The 18332-nt window shown below is 54.6% G+C and overlaps 8 protein-coding genes across 8 annotated transcripts; 3 read left to right on the top strand and 5 right to left on the bottom strand.

Annotated features, from left to right (window-relative positions):
* Positions 1–72: 72 nt before the first annotated feature.
* On the bottom strand, positions 73–1258 carry GCG54_00002470 (Arylacetonitrilase; the record flags this gene model as incomplete). Its single annotated transcript, XM_045402562.1, has 2 exons — positions 73–461; positions 544–1258. Coding segments are annotated over 2 exons (1104 nt in total), but the record flags the coding sequence as incomplete, so codon positions are not given.
* A 659-nt stretch (positions 1259–1917) lies between these two features.
* On the bottom strand, positions 1918–2568 carry GCG54_00002469 (uncharacterized protein; the record flags this gene model as incomplete). The annotated part of the gene is made up of 1 exon (XM_045402561.1): positions 1918–2568. The coding sequence occupies one exon, from the start codon at positions 2566–2568 to the stop codon at positions 1918–1920; it is 651 nt and encodes a 216-aa protein (XP_045269179.1).
* An 861-nt stretch (positions 2569–3429) lies between these two features.
* GCG54_00002468 (uncharacterized protein) lies at positions 3430–6000 on the bottom strand (the record flags this gene model as incomplete). Its single annotated transcript, XM_045402560.1, has 4 exons — positions 3430–3894; positions 3943–4225; positions 4310–4384; positions 4451–6000. 4 exons carry the CDS (start codon positions 5998–6000, stop codon positions 3430–3432), a joined length of 2373 nt encoding a protein of 790 aa, XP_045269178.1.
* An 894-nt stretch (positions 6001–6894) lies between these two features.
* GCG54_00002467 (uncharacterized protein) lies at positions 6895–8741 on the top strand (the record flags this gene model as incomplete). The annotated part of the gene is made up of 4 exons (XM_045402559.1): positions 6895–7057; positions 7142–7741; positions 7800–8251; positions 8319–8741. The coding sequence occupies 4 exons, from the start codon at positions 6895–6897 to the stop codon at positions 8739–8741; spliced, it is 1638 nt and encodes a 545-aa protein (XP_045269177.1).
* A 194-nt stretch (positions 8742–8935) lies between these two features.
* Positions 8936–10036, bottom strand: GCG54_00002466 (uncharacterized protein; the record flags this gene model as incomplete). The annotated part of the gene is made up of 1 exon (XM_045402558.1): positions 8936–10036. The coding sequence occupies one exon, from the start codon at positions 10034–10036 to the stop codon at positions 8936–8938; it is 1101 nt and encodes a 366-aa protein (XP_045269176.1).
* A 1639-nt stretch (positions 10037–11675) lies between these two features.
* GCG54_00002465 (uncharacterized protein) lies at positions 11676–12644 on the top strand (the record flags this gene model as incomplete). Its single annotated transcript, XM_045402557.1, has 1 exon — positions 11676–12644. One exon carries the CDS (start codon positions 11676–11678, stop codon positions 12642–12644), a length of 969 nt encoding a protein of 322 aa, XP_045269175.1.
* A 1368-nt stretch (positions 12645–14012) lies between these two features.
* On the bottom strand, positions 14013–15195 carry GCG54_00002464 (uncharacterized protein; the record flags this gene model as incomplete). The annotated part of the gene is made up of 2 exons (XM_045402556.1): positions 14013–14871; positions 14927–15195. 2 exons carry the CDS (start codon positions 15193–15195, stop codon positions 14013–14015), a joined length of 1128 nt encoding a protein of 375 aa, XP_045269174.1.
* Positions 15196–15893: 698 nt separating this feature from the next.
* GCG54_00002463 (uncharacterized protein) lies at positions 15894–17669 on the top strand (the record flags this gene model as incomplete). The annotated part of the gene is made up of 1 exon (XM_045402555.1): positions 15894–17669. One exon carries the CDS (start codon positions 15894–15896, stop codon positions 17667–17669), a length of 1776 nt encoding a protein of 591 aa, XP_045269173.1.
* Between the last annotated feature and the right edge of the window lie 663 nt (positions 17670–18332).

Below are 18332 nucleotides of genomic sequence, written 5' to 3'. Positions count from 1 at the left end.
GCGAAATGGTGGTATTAATTACGTGCCGAACTCATCATACATGCCCATTGACAAACACTCCCGCTGAAGCAATTACAACACTACCACAGACTCTTCCGATTTTGAATCCTTGTCAGCATCGCTGTGCAGCCTAAGGACGACCTTAATCTCTTTGTCAACAGACAATCTCAAAAGGTCAGGTCTGCTGTAGTGACCCGTGCAGTCCGCAAACATCTTTGTCCTGTGGATCATGTCCATGTCCAAATCGGCATACAGGATCGTCTCCGTAGTGTCATCGACAGGCTCAGTGAGCCTACGGCCGTCAGGTCCAAAGATGGCCGACGTGCCGCCCCCCGGGCTGTTCATGATGGCACCCTGGGCGCTGCCGTGTGCCGCAACGCCCTTCTCGGTAATCAGAGCAGTGCTGTGGAGCACGAAGGCATTTGACTCAATCGCATATGTGCGCGACAGCGTTTGGCATCCTACTCGGGTTGTTAGTTAGTGCCAATAATTCGGAACCACTACCTAATTAAGTGGCTAGTCACTGGTGGGATCGTCACAAACCTTCAGCGCTCATGGACCACATATCGGGGCCACCTCCATGCGGGGTAACGCTCGGCCACGCTGCGACGTGGATCTCCTCCTTTTGGGCGATAGTGTTGTACTTGAGCAGCGGCTGGATGTGCTCCCAGCAGGCCAGGGAACCAACTCGCGCAAACGGGAGCTCACCGACGCTCTTCAGGCAGTGGCCGGACGCATCGCCGAAGATGGTGCGCTCCATGTGCGTGGGCTTCATCTTGCGGCGGTGGACCTTGATCTCACCATCCTGGCCGATGAGGGCCTGTGCAATGAAAAGAGAGTTGTTGTCGTTCTCGGAGAAGCCAAGAGATACGGCAATGTTGTTCGCCTTTGCGCAGGCCTGGATGGTGCCCATTTCTGGGGAGTCGACGGCCAGGGAGTTCTTGATGTACTTGACATTGAGGTCAAAATCGATGAGACGCGACCAAATCCAGCAGGGGTAGCCGGGAATCCAGCACTCCGGGAAGGCGATGAGCTGGGCGCCGTTGGAGGCGGCTTCAGTGATGAGCTTGCACGTCTTCTCGACAGCAGCGGGGAGGTCGACCCAAGCGGGCTCGGCCTGGGTGCAGGCGACCTTGACAGTGCGGACAGTCATGTTGATGGGGGTCTGAGAAGTGAAGGAGGGAATGTTTGAAGAATTCAGCTGAAAATCTGGGGTATTTTGAATTTGACCAAGCATGGAACTTTCTTTGGTTCCACGACCTTGGAACGGATGACGGGCATGTTTTATATCAACAAGGACGAGTCCTTGGCTGACTACATGCAGTAGCTAATAGCATGGATCTAATCCCGAGTAGGCTGACCAGAGATAGCTGTCCGTAATTACCGGCCAATATTCTGTTGGCTCTGCCTCAGAGATAATGGAGGATGGCGGACGAGCGGTCTCAGCTCTCTGCCGGTTCCCTGCCCGATGGACACCTGACTGCATTAACCCGATGGTTCACGGGTGTTATCTGCAACTAACTAACGGTCTCCACCGAGTTATCGCGGGGAACGGTGACCCCGCGTCAAGCAACCGGATGCGGGCCGCAGACGTCCGCATCGATATTACGTCGTGCGGCCCCGCAACTCGGGCGGAGTCTTAACCGCCGCAACTTGAGATGGCAGATAGCAGGGGTCAATCCTACGGCTTATCAGGCCTCCCAGCTGAAGGCGAGGCGGTTGTACGAGGGCGAAACAGTCAAACCTAGAGTCTTATCATGGTTTCGCATCCTTCAATGGACACGGGGGAAATGTCGGTCTTATCAACTTCTTCGAGGGCCCAGCAGCCAAGACCAACAGGATTTTTTGTTATTCATCTAACTCCACAAGACCCTTAATAACCGAATCCTTTGCTGAAGAATCAGTCCACCACTCGGCTCAATAAGCGCCTCCTTCCCAGGGTCGGTCGAAACGAGTTCCCTGAGACCCTTCGGATTTCAGCTCGAGCCAATCGAGGTATCCCACCCACTTCTTTTCGGTAATCTCACGCAAGTCGAACCCCTCCTGGCCAGCATCGACAGAGTAGCCATTGACACTTAGGTAACTCCCAAACTTTTTGCCCTCTTTCCAACTGTCCTTAGAAGGTTTCCAAACCTTTGTGAGCTTCTTGCCGTCGACGTTACCATCCTGGTTTTCACCATCGGACTTGACGCCAAGAGTCTCCAAATCGACCTCTGCAACCTCGCCTTGTCCCATGAGAATGAAGCACCGCATGCCGCACGTCTTGCAGAAGAGGAAGTGCAAGTCTTTCTGGTAGACCGTGTAGTCACCAAGATCCTTGTACGGGTCCAGAGGATGCAGCAGGATGAAATCCTCTGGGGCCGAGTTGAGGCGCATGTGGAAGAAGCCTGCCTTCTGACAGGTGGTGCAGTTGCATCGGTAGAATTCCTGATGGGCTCGTGGCCCTTTTTCTTTGGTTGGACGAGGTGGAGGCAGAGTATGGGGGAAGGTGAGGAACACGATGTACTGCGTCTCCCCGCAGTGGCATGAGCCCTTGAAAGGCCGTCGCGTAGGTGCAACGTCAGTCATTGTGGATCGAGTAAATGTTGAGGTTGACGCCGAGTCTTTTTGAGACCTTTCTTTGCTGTTGTTGCCAAGAAGAGGGCCTTTGAGCACCATTAAAGTCAATAAACGTGTCAGATGCGGGGAAGCTTTACGCGCCCTTGTGTGACATCCAAGCGTGCGTTTGACCCAATCACCGCTGGTGTCTAGAGTCCCTGCAAGCATCGGTGGTACAGATTGCGTTATCAACTCCACAGCAGATGCAGTTCCCGTCAGCCTCACGATCTCGACGCCACTGAGACTTTCCCATGTTTAATTGTGTGCAATATTCATGTGTTTCCTGTCTTGAAACACGCCCCGGGTTCCCGAGCAGTGATTAAGACACATTACACTATGGAAATCAAGGTTAATTCCATATGAAATCGTCTTATAGTAACTACTAAAGACTGCGTGTGTGCTTTTTGGCTTTTAATGAAGCCAAGTAAGCGCCGAGAGGTATCCACACAAATCTTCAGCTATCTTGTCCGCTACCTCTCCGGCACCTCTCCGCCTGGTGATTCTAGGGTCGGTAGTGGACCCACATCGCCATCAACCAAGGGCGTGGTGGCAGAGTGGTCTAATGCGCAAGACTCGAAATCTTGTTCTTTCGGGAGCGTCCGTTCGAATCGGGCCCACGTCGACTTTTCTTTTGATTTTTTGTAGTCTTGAGTCTTGATGCGTGATGGCTGGAGGTGTCAGAGGTGAGTGAAGTCATATCGGTGGCTCGTGCGGTGTACCACCCTCTCCAGGCTCGTCGGTGTCTAGCCTCTGAAGTTTTGATGCAACAAGTGCGTGTCTGACTATTGCTATGCTGACGGATATGAAGTTGTCGCCGTTGTAGTTTAACTCTCATTGCGGTTGAAATTGATCAGCAAGCAGCTGTGAGAAGCACGACCAATCCCACCCGACTCCATCGGACATGCTCGGCGACCACTCATCCCCTGGCATGGGAATGCCACCCATGGGATCGTATCCAAAGTCGTTGGCGCCGGGAATGATGTAGTTCTGGTTGAATATCGGTGCTGCCGACATGTCAGGAGTAGGTCCTGCCTCCTTCATTTGGCTATTGTTGTCCGCCCAAGTATTTGGGGTCTGGCTTGAGCTGTCACCTTGGGCTGCCCATGGATTATCTTGGCCTCCTTGTGTTGATGCGGGGGGAACTGCTGGTGGAATGGGTTGTGCAGCTAGTCGCGTTGTGGCAGGTGTCGACTGCTGCAGAATCGTGTCGATTTTGTGCAACAGGCCATTGAATAGAGCGTCACCTCGGAGGCGAGAGTAGGCCTCCTTCATTGTGTCTGCCGCAGTTTGGATTAACTACGTGGGATGTTAGTAGGCCAAAGACAGCACATAGGTATCACTTACATGGAAGTCCATTGCGGAGATGCGGGAGTCGGGATGTGTGGCGACATGGACTGATAGCGTGACGAGAGCATGGAGTGCGACAAGCAAACTCGGATACACAGAGTTTGACTTGGAATCGAGAGTCTCTACGAGTATGCGGAGCATCTTTCGGGAAGCATTGGCAGCGATTGAAGGTCCGTTCCGAACCATGTAGTCCCACGGCTTGCCTTTGGCGATGATGTTGGCGCCGCTCGATATCGCTTCTTCGCTGATGAGGAGACTATTCCTCGACAGGATGACGAGACTGAGATTACGTGAGTCAGTCATACTAAAACTCTCATGACAGCAGTTTCTCTTTTCAGATCATGGCCGAATGAGGAAAACCTACGCGTTGTTGTAATGCATAGAGATGAAAGAGGCAAACGGACAAATTCTAGAGCCGATGAGAATATCTGATGTTGGTCTATGACAGACAATTAGCTTCATGTCCAATGCAATGCAGAAGTGTTTCGGGTGATCCGGCACGTACCGAAGTTCATCGGGAACGGATTCGCCCCATCTTGTGAGGAGCAGCTGTGCCTCTCCGGTAGTTTGAACCTTCTCGGTAATGACAGCCTGCAGCGCAGGTCCCGTGACACCGTCTTCCTTTCTGCTGACGATGACGGATTTTCGACCAATCTCACTCAAAATTCTGGCAAGATCAACTGTCACTGCGAATGCTTTGCCTTTCGAGGACGTCTCAGCTTCTGTGTAAGTCGCAGGTTCTTGGACATGAGCTGGGTAGCAGTCTTCATCGTCAATAGACGACAATCGGCCCATCTCGAATGAGAGGAACTTTTCGAAGGCATAAATGGCAAGCCAGAATATACGGCGCTCCTCATCATCGAGGGCGTCTGGTTTCTTGTTTTGACACTTGCGACGACATGTGCGCGGCTTGTTCAGCCCCATGGCGATGGCCATAGAGACGCCGACGCTGAGCGTATTCCAGCCTCCGGCGCAGTCATCGTAGCAGTGCATGCAGAGCGACAACAGCACAATTGCTCGGATGTTCTCGACGTTGTTGGCGACGACGAGGTGGCCCAGCAGTGCCTTGCAGTAGTCGAGGTACTCTCTGGGATCTAAGACGGGGTCGAGGAGTGGTTCGGCAGAGAAGCCGATGGTCCAGATCAGATACATCTGAGCGAGGATCGCCACGCCCCTAGTCTCGGCAAGCTCTACCGGACCCGACTCCAGGGCCAAGTCAAGGTCCTTTTGGAACCGGTCGCGGTTAAGTAGAGGGTAAAGAATGTTGACGCCGTCAAAGAACCTGGCCGCCAACAAGCGCGCGCATCCAGCGGGCGGGAAGCCACAGGGCTCCGATGAGAGAAGCGCGCGGATTCGGCTGCTAGGCGGATTACTCGGGGGCGGCGGCAGACCCCTTCTGTGCTGCAGACCCAGCCGGCGCGAGGCGAGATCCAACCAGTCGGCTAGGATCTCGACCGAGGTACTGTGCCGGCTTGGTCGTACTACGGGTAACTTTCCTTGGAACTTTCCATTGCTGTTATGAGACTCTTCCTCTTCTTGAGGGGGGGCGGTGTGAGTAGCAGGTACTGATGTTGAGTTCCTTGTCCTTGGTGTTGGTCCTGTCGTCGTGGAGTGAGAGTCTTTTGAGCTCTCATCATGACTGAGGTCAGCCACAGAGGGTGAGCTCTTATGCCCAGGAATAGCAGCGTCCACCGAGCTGTGGTAGATCTCCCCGCCTCTGGTAGACTGAGGAGACGCATAGGGTCCAGCCGGAGTCGCGGGCTGCGGCAAGGACGAGGTGGACGCCCGCGACATGCGGCGCTTCGTCTCGCGCCGCTGCACCTCGATGCCGGGACGCCGGCGGTCGGTGGTGACGCACTCGATCCCGGCAGCGATGCAGGCCCTGCATGACGGCTTCTGCTCGTCGCAGCGCGTCTTGCGGTTGCGGCAGTAGTTGCAGGCGAAGTTGATTCGTCTACGCTTCGCCTGCTGGCTCTCCGTCCCCGCGCTTGACGGGTCGACGAATGACGACGAGTCGCCCGGAGTGGGTACGGGGTTTGCGTAGGAAGATGACATATTGTTTGTTTGATATGGAAAAGAGGGGCGTGACTTGCGGCGCTGGCTGGAGTGAGTGACAAGTTGTCCTCTTGCTGCTGCTGCTGCTCCCGAGCCAGGGAGCTGATCGGGAGTGAGCGCAGGACTGGATAAGGCAGGCGTTCGGCTGGGGCAGAATGGAGATTGCAGATACCGAAGCGTCGTCGTTATGAGAGGCTCACTCTTTTTTGGCTTTGGGTTCCGAAACAACGGACGCGGCTCAGGACAGAGTTGTGTGTGCGAGTGCGCGTGAGGGCGGACGTTTCGGCGATTCATGTGCAACACCAGCCGACGGCCCCTCTTTCCGGCAGTGCTCAGGGCTTTCCGATGGTGGGGGGTATCCATGCAAATGCGGGCATGACAGATCTTCACGGGAATTGCCTCTGACGTGACTGGTTGATCTCGCTTCTTCCCCAGACTATCCCCACGGGGTCAATTGGAGTACAGCCGTGGGGGACACAATTGACGCCAAGTTCCCCGCGTTGAGGCGCATCCCGTACCAATTGCCGGCTGAGAAAAAGCCCATACTATCGGGAGTTGATGGGTCTAAGCCGAGCCGAAGAGCCAGCCAAGATGTTTTCGCACTATTGATGTGTGCTTGCAGCTGAGTGACAATGGATACGACGACAACAACTCAAGGCTGGCAGTTTCCAAGAAAACAGCAATGCATATGAATGATGAAGCGCGTTCAGATAGGGCAATAGACTTTTACCGTAATTGTATTTAGACGAAGACAGAGAACCTTATTGAGCCCAAACGTGTTCCCTGACTCATAACCTCCGACCTCACCTCAGGCTCGGAGACTTTGCAAAGGCTTTCTGTACTGTCTTTTCGTTGGCCCATTGATTTGAGAGCTGAAGTCCTGGGTGACTAAAGATGTCGGAGCCGTCCGTCCCCAAAGATGATGAGCCGCGGGTCGACACCGTGGAATCACCCACCGAACCACCGGCGACACGGGAGGCGCAGGCGCACGGCACGGTTCAACTTCTCCAAGGTGGTTCAGTCGTCCTAATTCCAACTCCGAGCCCAGATCCAAAAGGTACACTTTTCCATCGTCAACGGCATGTTCACAGGATCGTCGTTGCTTCGCATAGTTGAACGGAGTTGACCTGACAACACACAGATCCTCTGAACCTTCCGACATGGCACAAATACCTCATCATCTTCGTCGTTGGCTCGTACTCAGCAATCGCCGTTTTGGTCACATCCGGTTTAGGGGCTGTGTTCCGCTCAGTCCTGAAGGAGTACCCACCTGAAGACGCAACCCGCGCAACCGATCTTCTCACTTATCCAACACTTTTCATGGGCATCGGTAACCTCTTCTCTATGCCCTTATGCGTCACGCTCGGCCGGCGGCCCGTCTTCCTGGCCTCACTCATCTTGATGGTGGTGTCGGGCATATGGTGTGCATTTTCCGGCTCGTTGAGCAGCCACATTGCAGGCCGCAACTTCTACAGCATCGCAGCCGGCCAGAGTGAGGCTCTGGCTCCGTTCGTGATCGAGGAGATCCACTTCCTGCACGAGCGCAGCGCGAAGCTTTCCTGGTTCATTGGCGTTCAGACTGTGGGCACGGCTGGCATGTTCGTTGCGACAGCTTACCTGGTGCCAGCTTGGGGTATCAAGTGGTGGTACATTATTGTCACTCTCATGAATGCCGTCATTCTAGTTTTAGCCATCTTCTTCGTGGTGGAGACCAAGTACGACAGGCCAGAGGACGCTGATCGTAAGTTCTTTCCTGCAACTTTGAGAGTGAGTAGAGATCTAACGTTCATGTTTCGCAGGTGGCGCTGTTCATCTCAAGTTCGACGACGATGGCAACGTCACGAAGAACGGCGATATGGAGAGAGTCATCCAAGTCACGACGCGCGAGAACCACGTCCTTCAACCCGAAGCATTTGGTGAGCGAACCTGGCGATCCGACTTGAAGATCTTCCACTTCAAGCCGGATTGGAGTCAGACTCTCGTGTTCTACAAGGAGACGTTCCAGTCTTTGTGTCTTCCAAACATTGTATGGATGTTACTCATCAACGGAACGTTCCTGGGTATCTATGTCTACCAAGCATCAACTTTTGCGACGATTCTTATGGCTCCACCGTACTCATTCCAGACCGAGTGGCTTGGTTATGTCCAGCTTGTTCAAGTGCTGGACTGCGTGATCATGGTCCCCCTCCTCGGTTATGGTTCAGATATCCTGGCGCGGAAGATGAGCACGTGGAAGAACGGCGTCTTTCAGGTTAGTGAAGCCAATTCGATTGACCCGGCCACCAGAAAGAAGTTAAATAACTGACAAAAGTATGCAGCCCGAGTACCGACTCATCATTCTCAGTATCCCGATTGTATCAGCAATCGCCGCATGTGTATTCTACGGTCAAGCCGGCGCGCATCCGGAACACTGGCACTGGATGACGATCGTAGCGCCGTACCACGTTGGGTACTTCGCTTTCCTGGGCGCTAACCTGATTGGAATCACCTACGCCATTGACAGTTTCCCGAGCAAAGCCGGGCCGCTGCTGTTGGTCATCTGTGCCGGTCGGGGTTTCATCTCGTTCGGGCTCAGCTATTCCACAGTGCCGCTGATCAATCTGACGGGATACAACGGAGCGATGAATATCTTTGCAATCATTTCGGGTGTGCTCGGGGCTATCACGATCCCGGTGTACTTCTTTGGAAGCCGGATTCGAATGTGGGCGACGAAGAAGCTTTGGCCTGAGATGGCCCAATAGGATTTTAGACTAGTAAGGAAGATTGTTGATTCAATCGAGTTCCTCCATCTGACGTCTACATAATGCCATAAAGGCAAGCAACACTCACACCTAAAACTTTCCATGTTCACGACAACACTATGAGCGACGAAGTTCATTCTTTACCGACTAAAAAAGCTCCGACTCGCGAAATCTAGGTCAGAGATCCAAGCCATTTAATGTTGTAAACCATGCAGCCATGTGTGAGCGGTTTCCATGACCAACGGAGCCGACTGGTGCAAAGTCAGGCAGTGCCCAGTGTTCGGTATGACCATAGAGCTGAAGGTTGCATTAGGAAACAGGGTTTCCGTTCCTCTCAGCGCGTCCGCGCAAGTATCGGGACCCCTAGGACAGAACAAAACATCCAAATCCCCCGTCATCACCAACACATTCCCCCGATAATCTGTCTCGACGGGCTGTAGGCCCGGTGACAAGAGTTCTCCGACTGTGACGGTATCCTCCCTGTCGTAGTCCCGCGCGGCAAAAGACGGATCAAAACTGCCTCCGTAGAAGCTAGCCGTCCTGTCGCTCTCGTTCACGACGGTCAAATACCCCAACGGCAGTCCCTTGAATCTAGACGACACCATGGCTGCGCTTCCGTATGCGGAGAGGGCACTAGCAGAGGTGCCTAGATCTCCCGAAAATCCCGTCAGAATGAAGGCGTCAACATCGAGTGGATGCTTCTGCGCAAGCATGTTGCCGAGAGATGAGCCATAAGAATGTCCGACATATAAAATCTTGTCAAAGTCTCCTAGCGTGCTTCGGCCTTCCCTGACGGTGTGAATGAGGCTGTGGATGATTGCCACTTCCAAGGGACCCTGGACGACGGCGAATGGGTCCGGGTGAGGTGATTCGATGCCATGACCAAGCCTGTCGATTGCGAGCGTATGGTACCCAAGTGAAGTGGCGTAGGCCTGCCAGTCGTACTGAGGAAACCCAAATCCGGACCACATTGCCCTATCGTATGTTATACCATGAACCAGCAGTTGCAGGCTTAATGAATTTGGTGATGCTACCAGTGGGCGACAGTGGGTAGCTTTGATAGTGAAAGTTCCGTTGATCTGACGCCGGTTGTGCTGTGTTCGTACGGCATCGAAGGAAGACGCCAGAAACCCAATTACGGAGGTTGCGTTGTTGACATCGGGTAGATCTTCGAAGACGATATTGCCAGCTTCGGCTGTGACGTTGATGGAAACCGAAGAGCATGACGGGCGTCGAGGGAATGCAGCCGATAGGCCGAGGAAGGAAAAGAAACCCGTTACAAGGAGAAGTTTCATAACGATAATGACCCAGCGAATAGGAGGTTCAGCAAGAAATCAGGAGCTTGGGGAAATATGCCGTGCTTGCTTTGAGTTTCGTGAGGGAAAGGTGTGCGAGGTGTGACGTGATTGAATATTGTGGTAAAATTCCAGAACATCGCGCCTAGATATATTGCACACTTCCTGATGTCAACTGAGCACCTAGTAAGCTTGTGTGGGCGAATCCACTTTCACGTTGCACAGTCGGAGTCCACGAGCACCGAATATCCCGGGTTTCCAACCGTCAAAGCCGGGCACGTTAAGATAGCAATTACTAGCGTGACTTGCAAGTCACGCTCCTGACATCTTGCAAATTTCTCAGCAAGTATAGTCAGAATTTCTGATGCTTTCATCGCGGGAAAGGGGAAGCCGGTCATTGCTGCAGTGGGGCCCGGTCAAGGTCGGAGGCCGGTTTTTGCTGATCTTGTAACTCAAGGCTTTGCACTAGAAGCCTTTGATTGAGTCGAGCAGGAAGGTTACAGCGTCGGCGAAGTCATTTGGAACCCCGATTGAGCTCCAAAAATAAAAATAAAAACTCTGGCAGAACCGTGAGGTCAGTTCGATAATGTGTTTGGTGTCACGGAGTAGCGGTGGATGTTCTCAACAGTGTCATGTAAGCTCGACGACAAACGCTTCATTGATCTTGCGCGCCATGGGTGCGCTGACCCTGGTGTACATTATCGGAGCTCTCGGTATTTTGCTGCTGGCCTTTTTCCGAGTCCATCACCGCTTACTACTACAGTGCCTTCCTACGATGCCGGTATGTAGCTGGCTCCAACTGGACACAACCGCTTTTAAGTGAGTCATTTCTGGTTAGCATTAGTTTCTAAGTCGCTTGCCACCGACTATGTCGGCACTTCGCTACTTTTCTCGTGCCCGATCAGACAAATTGACACAAGGATACGCGCCCAGAGGTAGTCAATTCAGCTGTGGTATCACCTTTGGTTCAGAAGATGACGGCAACTTCACCTCCGTGTTCCGGTGTAATCTGCACGCCCATCAAATGAACCCCAGCTGGCCGCGTGAGCGACCTTGATCCCTCGATAGTTCAGAGACCCGCCCACTACGTATGTAGACGTAGCCTGAGGATTGAATTTGAATGATGCTCCGAAACATACAGCAGCGGCTTCCAACACTGACTACAAAACGTAGCACGAGAATTGCTGGGTGATGGATAATGCGTCAAATTATCTCTATAGAGCTTGTAAATTTGAGCGTCAAAGCGAAAAACGGACCCAGATTTGGATCCACAAGCTATCGTATGAGCTGGAATCGGCCTTGCGACGCCGCTCATGTCGCGAAATGGCTTAAGTTTGAAACAAATCTTCTTATGGCAAGTGGCCGAAATTTATCAAAAGATCAGAAAAAGGCAGTTTCATTTCAGATCAAGACGCTTCTCATAATCAAATTGTTATGACAGCGTCAATACTTTGGCTGAGTATGGCGACGCGACGCGTCTTAATCAATTTTCGCGACACCTTATAGCATAGGCCTGCGTAATTTCCGTTGAAGAAGTTACTTCAATCTTCCAGCTCATACTTACGTATCGAGACCACTCTTACATGCTTTGGGAGAGTCTCAAGCTTTGGGAGGCAACTTGTGACCAATACCCGCCACCATGGACCAGGCTTCGGAACCCGTCGTGATCTCAGTCAGAATGGATGGCGCCAGTGCATACGACCCCGACGCCAGGGTCGACGCCATCGCAACAACGATTCCCAGCTTCTGTCGCGGCTGCAACGCCTCGACTGCGCACAACGACATCCCCGCGATCCAATGCGCATGGAAGAAATTCGAGGAGGTTGAGTCCAGCGCGTCCTGGGAGGAGATCATCGTCAAAGGGGGCATCGGGCCTTGGGACCGGATCAAAGCCGCCAGGGACGCGGCGGACGCGGAGGTTGTGAGAGCCGAAGCCCGCGTTGAAGAACTCACCAAGGCCTTGGAAATTGCAAGGAGCAAGAGGGAATGCGCTACTGAACGCTTGAAGGGAGCAGATGATTACCTGGAGAAGGTCGTCGGGACGGTCGCAAGCGACAGTGGGCGCCTGGAGGAAAAGTTTGCAGAAATGACATCTGGCGGCATCGACTTGTACAACCTTTGGGGATCTTGTCCCACAGGAATGCCGTGGAAGATGATCGACAGAATCGATAACCGGTTGCATGATGTCTTTGTTACGTTGCAATCGACGACACACATTACTGGAAAATCTTATGAGTTTCCGGCCGAAGCTCCTCAGTGGCCGAGACCGGCGGTCACTGCCACCGAGTCCTCGAACACCACCGCGGAGCAATCGAACATACGAACACCTACGCCGTCTGAGAAGAACTCCGGAAACAACCAGGATAGGAGGAGAGGGAAGGGCAAGAACAACAAAAAGCGTCGCAACGACTCCAGAGCACAGCCTTATCCAACGCCGGCAAAGCAACACCGTGGCGCCAAACAAGGCGCTGCGATGCGCTCGGAGCTGCCCAAACAGGCAGAACCTACAACGAATGTCAAGCGCGAGGTTGCGGAAGAGCCAACGACATCCGTTGGCAATCAAAGCAAGCCTAGCACAACAAGCAGCGGGCCTGTGCAATATCTCTAAACGTCGGTCAAGCAAGAAGACGCCCAGCTTGACCAGATCCCATTCAAAACCGAGACGAGGGCGCAACCCCTGGAAGGAATGGGTTCAAGTAGCCTCTCATGCGAGTCGGAGTTCCAGAGGGTTGATCAGAACGACCTGAGGCATATTGCTGAGGGAGCAAACCAAACGAGCAATGGCATCGACAACGGGGGGCTGATGGAATTTACAGTAGAGAACCCGAAGAAGCCGACGTGGAGAGTTGAGGGGATGGCGAAGTTGGACGAAAGGCAAAAGAACATAGAGAGACTGATAGGTGGCCCAATCAGCGGAATCGAAAAGTAAGTGAATTTACTGTTTTGCTCTGTATTCTGTAGCTTACCATTTGTGTTTCCCAGATGGCTAGAAACTGAGAAGAAGAAGTCGGAAGTGAAGAAAGATTCGAACACTAAAAGCTTCCCATAGACGTATCATCCTCACTGTTAGAAACTAGCATCCGATCAACCATCGTATCATCGCTATTGCAGGAATTGCATCCTCGTTTCCGCGCCAACGCCTGTAATCGCATTACCTCCCGCTGCTGAACATCTCTCACGTCCATATTGAGCCACCTGTCAGGTGGCATAACAGACGCAGCCCAGACATAGCAATTTCGTGGATCTTAGATTGACACCGCTGCACGTATCTCACCATCGCAAGTCTTCCATCACTACATTTCGATAAACCATTTCCGAGCTCAGCAACGATGGAGGATGAAGTGACCGAACATGTAAACGGAGTGCTAGTGACCTACCGCAACCCTATCAACCGGATCAAAGACCTAAAAGAGCCATGTCACTGCTGCCATGTTCCACGTGAGCTTAGAACACACGCGAACGACGTCGAATATCGCAAACGTGATTTTGAGCCCCGACAACTCCACACCAACGATGTCACGCGTGCAGTCTGGAACAGCTTTGAAATTGGCCAAGGCTTGAAGGACTTGCGCGCTGATGAAAAGGGAGGTAGCAAATTCGGAAGACCATATCACCTGGCTGCTGGCTGTCCTCAAGAAGGCGCGGGAGGAGAAAGATCGTGCCGCAGAGAACGCGTGCAAGGCCAAAGAACCGGTGGACGACGCCACAAAGCAGTGCATCGCGATAAGTAACGTCCCAGAGGCGAGGTACGAAGATCTCTGCTCGGCTGGCCAGAAGTATTTGGGGTTGATTATTTGATCTGCAGGGCTTTGCTGAATCATACATGATTCTAAACCTCTGTTCTTTGCCTGGACTACAGCTTCTCCTGACACACAATTGTAATATCCGTTGTTCGACTCAATTTTGATGACAGTAAGACTGCAACTTACAGTCTGATATAGGATATTCTTAGCACTCTCGAACAAAAACCAACTCTCTAAGCTCCAAACGTGTCCCTCGCCTCAATCGGCGCCCCCTGAATGTACGGAATCCCCGTCAACTTGAATCCCCTCTCACTCAACCGCGGCACCTCCCGCGGCTTGCCCGTGTTATACGGACACGGCTCCCCGCCCCTCTTCACCGGAATCCCGCCCACGTGCATCGCATTCGGCCAGTGCGTCGTGCTCTGCAAGCTCTCAAACGCGCCCTTCTTCCGCACCAAGTCCTCCTGGCTCGCGTCCGCCGCCGGCATATAACACGTATACACACAGAACCGCGGCCTACCCCCCTCGGGGCTCAAATTGTAATGCGGCGTGCGGCTGTCCCAGAGCAACAAATCCCCCGGCTCCGCATCAATCTTCTCCCACACGCAGCCCCTCTCCTCAAGCCACTTCATCCCCGCATCCGTAAACCCGTACCACTCCTTCGTCCACGCCCAGATCTTGTCCGGCTCGTCCTTGAACGCCGCGTGGAACTCCTCCGACAGGCGGTGCGCGCCCTTGCACACAATCAGCCCGCCGTCGCGCGGGCCGTTGGGCAGGAGATTGACCAACCCCTGCAGGCAGCGGAAGCCCGGCTTGGCCGGGTCCTGGTCCTGGTGCGGCCAGGGCTTGTTGGGCTGCACGTCGGCGCGGTGCGGGAAGGCCATGTTGACGGCGTCGAAGGAGACGATGAGGTCGGGCGTGTCGTAGACGCGCTCGAAGGCGGCGACGAGCCCGGGCTCCTGGCGGACGGCCCAGGTGAAGGACTCGTGGGCGATGCCGTAGCCGAGGCACATGCCCTTCTCGGTGATGATGGGCAGGTTGGCTTCTTTGACGGTGGAGGGGTCGTTGCGGTCGAAGCCGAGGCCGCCGGCGCTGGTTGGGGTTAGCGTATGGATAGCGGTTGATAAGGGAGGGAAAAAGGACTTACAAGTTCTCGAGGTAGGACATCATGTCGTCGGCGTATTTGTCCGCCCGCTCGCGGGGGATGGCGCCCTTGACGACGACGTAGCCGTCGCGGACGAGGTCATCGCGGAAGTCGCCGTAGGTCACGCCTTCTTTGGCGAAGAGCTTGTTGGGCCCGGCTGGTTTGGGGACGATGGGGGATGCGGAGGATGATGATGTCTCTGGCTTCTTGGGTGCCGGGACCGTGATGGTTGCGGCTGCGCCGGGGGAGTTGTAGTCTGTTGCAATGACCATCTTGGGTAGGCGTTGCGGGGGCAGCTGTCTTTGTGAAAGGCTGTTGTAATTCTTCAGTCCTGCTCTCTTTTGAACTTCTGACTGATTTGACCGATTGGATTGATAGAGACTCCAGAAAGCTTAGACGAGGTTCGTAAGATGTGTTTATACTTGACACTCTGTCGCGGTTGACTGTCTGACAACTTTCAGCCTCAGCAACTCTTACGCAACATCAGAACAACCACGCCACAATTGAAACTTACATCACTAATTATCCCGAGGAAACACTTCTTTGGCACATTTCCGCTAGGCCCTGCGTGTCGTCTGCTCGGTCCGGGACGGGAGTGGTGGGGGAGGGACAGCTACCTACTCAATCGGCACGGGAAGTGTCGGCTCGGGAGCAGTTTGGTGCGTATAAGTGTCGGTTCGGGAGTTGGTGGGTCCAGTCCCACACGGGGTCCCGAATCTGATATCGCATCCCGCTCGACGAAGGCAAGTCATCAATTGACTTCCGGATCGTCGTCCCGGATGAGATTCGCGGCTCGTAAGATCGTGGGGTAATTTCATATTTTCCAGATACAAACTCTTCTCATAAAGAGACACCAAAAACACAATGTACAATCCCTCGCCACACGCAACTCCCCCCCTGATAACCACCTCCTCCTCTGTCTCTTGATTCCCCCCCAAGCACGCATCAGAGACACTTCTCATCCCACAAAATGCAATCAACAACCTTCCGCGGGGTCCCCGTCCCCATCGAGCCCCTCGAGGCGCCCATACCAGGCCGCGACGGCTACACCGGCCTCAACCCGCGCACCGAAACCCTCCCCGCGGGCTGGAAACACCCTCACCCATCCGCCCGCCCCCTTCCCTCGCCCATCCTCGTCGAGCGCGACGTCGCCATCACAGTCCGCGACGGCACCACCCTCTACGCCGACGTCCTCCGCCCTCCCACCTCCAACACCGACGCCAAAGTCCCCGCGCTAATCTGCTGGTCCCCCTTCGGCAAGTCCTTCAACGGCCTCACCTCCCTCGCCTACATGACGCCCTGGTCCCTCGGCATCCCCGCCGGCACGCTCTCCGGCCTCGAAAAGTTCGAAGCCCCGGACCCCGCGGACTGGGTGCCGCGCGGGTACGCCATCGTCAACGTCGACTCGCGCGGCGCCTTCGACTCCGGGGGCGTGATGGCCATCATGGGCACGCAGGAGGCCGAGGACGGGTACGACACGGTCGAGGCCGTGGCCGCGCTGCCGTGGTGCTCGGGCAAGGTCGGGCTCGTGGGCAACTCGCACCTGGCGATCGCGCAGTGGTTCATCGCGGCGCTGCGGCCGCCGTCGCTCGCGGCCATCGCGCCGTGGGAGGGCTGCGGGGACTTGTACCGCGAGCAGTTCGCGCGCGGGGGGATATACGCGGGGGATTTGTTCGACCGGCTGATTGTGCAGCACATGCTCAAGGGCCGCGGCGGGCTGGAGAGCTTCCGGGAGATGTTCAAGGGGCGGCCGCTTGCGAACGCGTGGTGGAACGACAAGAGGCCGGATATGAAACGGATTAATGTGCCGACGTATATCACGGGGACGTGGACGAACACGATGCACGGGATGGGCGCGATCCGGGCGTGGATGGAGGTGGAGAGCGAGGACAAGTGGTTGAGGTGGCACCCGTGGCAGGAGTGGTACGACCTCTGGGGTAATGCGAAGGCGAAGGAGGAGCTGTTTGCGTTTTTTGATTGTTTCTTGAAGGGAGAGGAGAACGGGTGGAAGAGCACGCCAAAGTGCCGGATGGCGCTGTTGCGGTTTGGGAACAAGGTGCCGCAGGCGATTGAGGACATTGTGGAGGAGGAGTTCCCGCCGAAGAGGACGAAGTACAGGGAGATGTTCTTCGGGGCGGAGGGGAAGTTGTTGACGGAGGCGCCGAGTGAGTCTACGAGTGTGGGCTACGAGACGGCGAATGGGGAGAGTGTTGGGTTTACGTTTACGTTTACCGAGACGACACGGGTGATGGGCTTGCCCAAGGCGGTGCTGTTCATGTCATGTCCTGATCACGATGATATGGATGTGTATGTCATGATCCAGAAGCTGGACAAGGATGGGACGCAGATGAAGAACCTCAACATCCCGTGGAAGGGGATTCCAGTCAAGAGCTTTGAGGAGTTCAAGGCCGAGGAGGAGACGGAAGTTGTGCTTTACAAAGGGCCTGTGGGCATCTTGAGGGCGTCGCATCGAGCTATCGACGAGAGCAAGAGTATGCATCCTCATTGGCCGTACCATCCGCATGAGAAGGAGGAGAAGATTACGCCCGGAGAGGTGGTGAGGCTAGACATTGGAGTCTGGGCTCTCGGCGTCGAGTTTGAGGCTGGAGAAGGGGTGAGGGTCGTTGTCAGTGGAAAGAGCTTTGCGGTGAACAACTTTGGGCTCGATCATACCCTGAACCGAGGCCGACATGTGGTGCATTTGGGAGGGGAGTATGCTAGCCGTGTAGTTTTGCCGTTTGTGTAGATGCCGGTGCTTCGGCGGGATCATCAACTGTGTTAATAGCCACTCGGCTCATGAGCCTATCCCAGGCAATGCCACTGTGATGAACGACGATGATGCATGAGGAAGCGAGGTTCGCACTGCCGAAAGCTCGGGCCAGGCGTTCAATACCGAGTCCCTTGCTCATGGATGAGGGTAACGGCAACCAGTGACGATATCCTTGACCGACGTTAAGTGCTTGCATGAGCCAGCTCCGCCGGAACCAGCCACCCAGGCGTCATCCTCCGGACCAACGCCCGGCATTGCAAGTGCAAACGTCTGCCGCCTGTTTTCGTCGTTTGTCTACTAAAAGCGCTCCTGTGACAACGTCTGAGTCGTTGTCACCACGCAGGCAAATTGAAGGGGTACACGTCGTCGCGCTCGCGTATCCCGGCAAAGTTGCATGCTACAGGGATGTTGAGAGGTTGGCCGCCGACGGCGCTTCAGGTTGAGTGACTTGCGCGCCGAGGCTCTTGTCCGTCCGGCCAAAGCCGCAGTTCCCCTCCTAACGACATCCTCGGCATCAATATGTCGACGGTGCTTGTGACGAAGTATCGGCGCAAACGACTGTAGCTGCGAACTGCAGAAGCTGCCCAACAATTCGAAATTGTGGCCAGACCGCCCCGGGTCTCACTGGACACTGCATAA

Source organism: Colletotrichum gloeosporioides (assembly GCF_011800055.1).
Source record: "Colletotrichum gloeosporioides strain Lc1 chromosome Unknown consensus_13, whole genome shotgun sequence".
Lineage (NCBI taxonomy): Eukaryota > Fungi > Ascomycota > Sordariomycetes > Glomerellales > Glomerellaceae > Colletotrichum > Colletotrichum gloeosporioides.
This window is presented reverse-complemented; position numbering and strand designations above follow the sequence as displayed.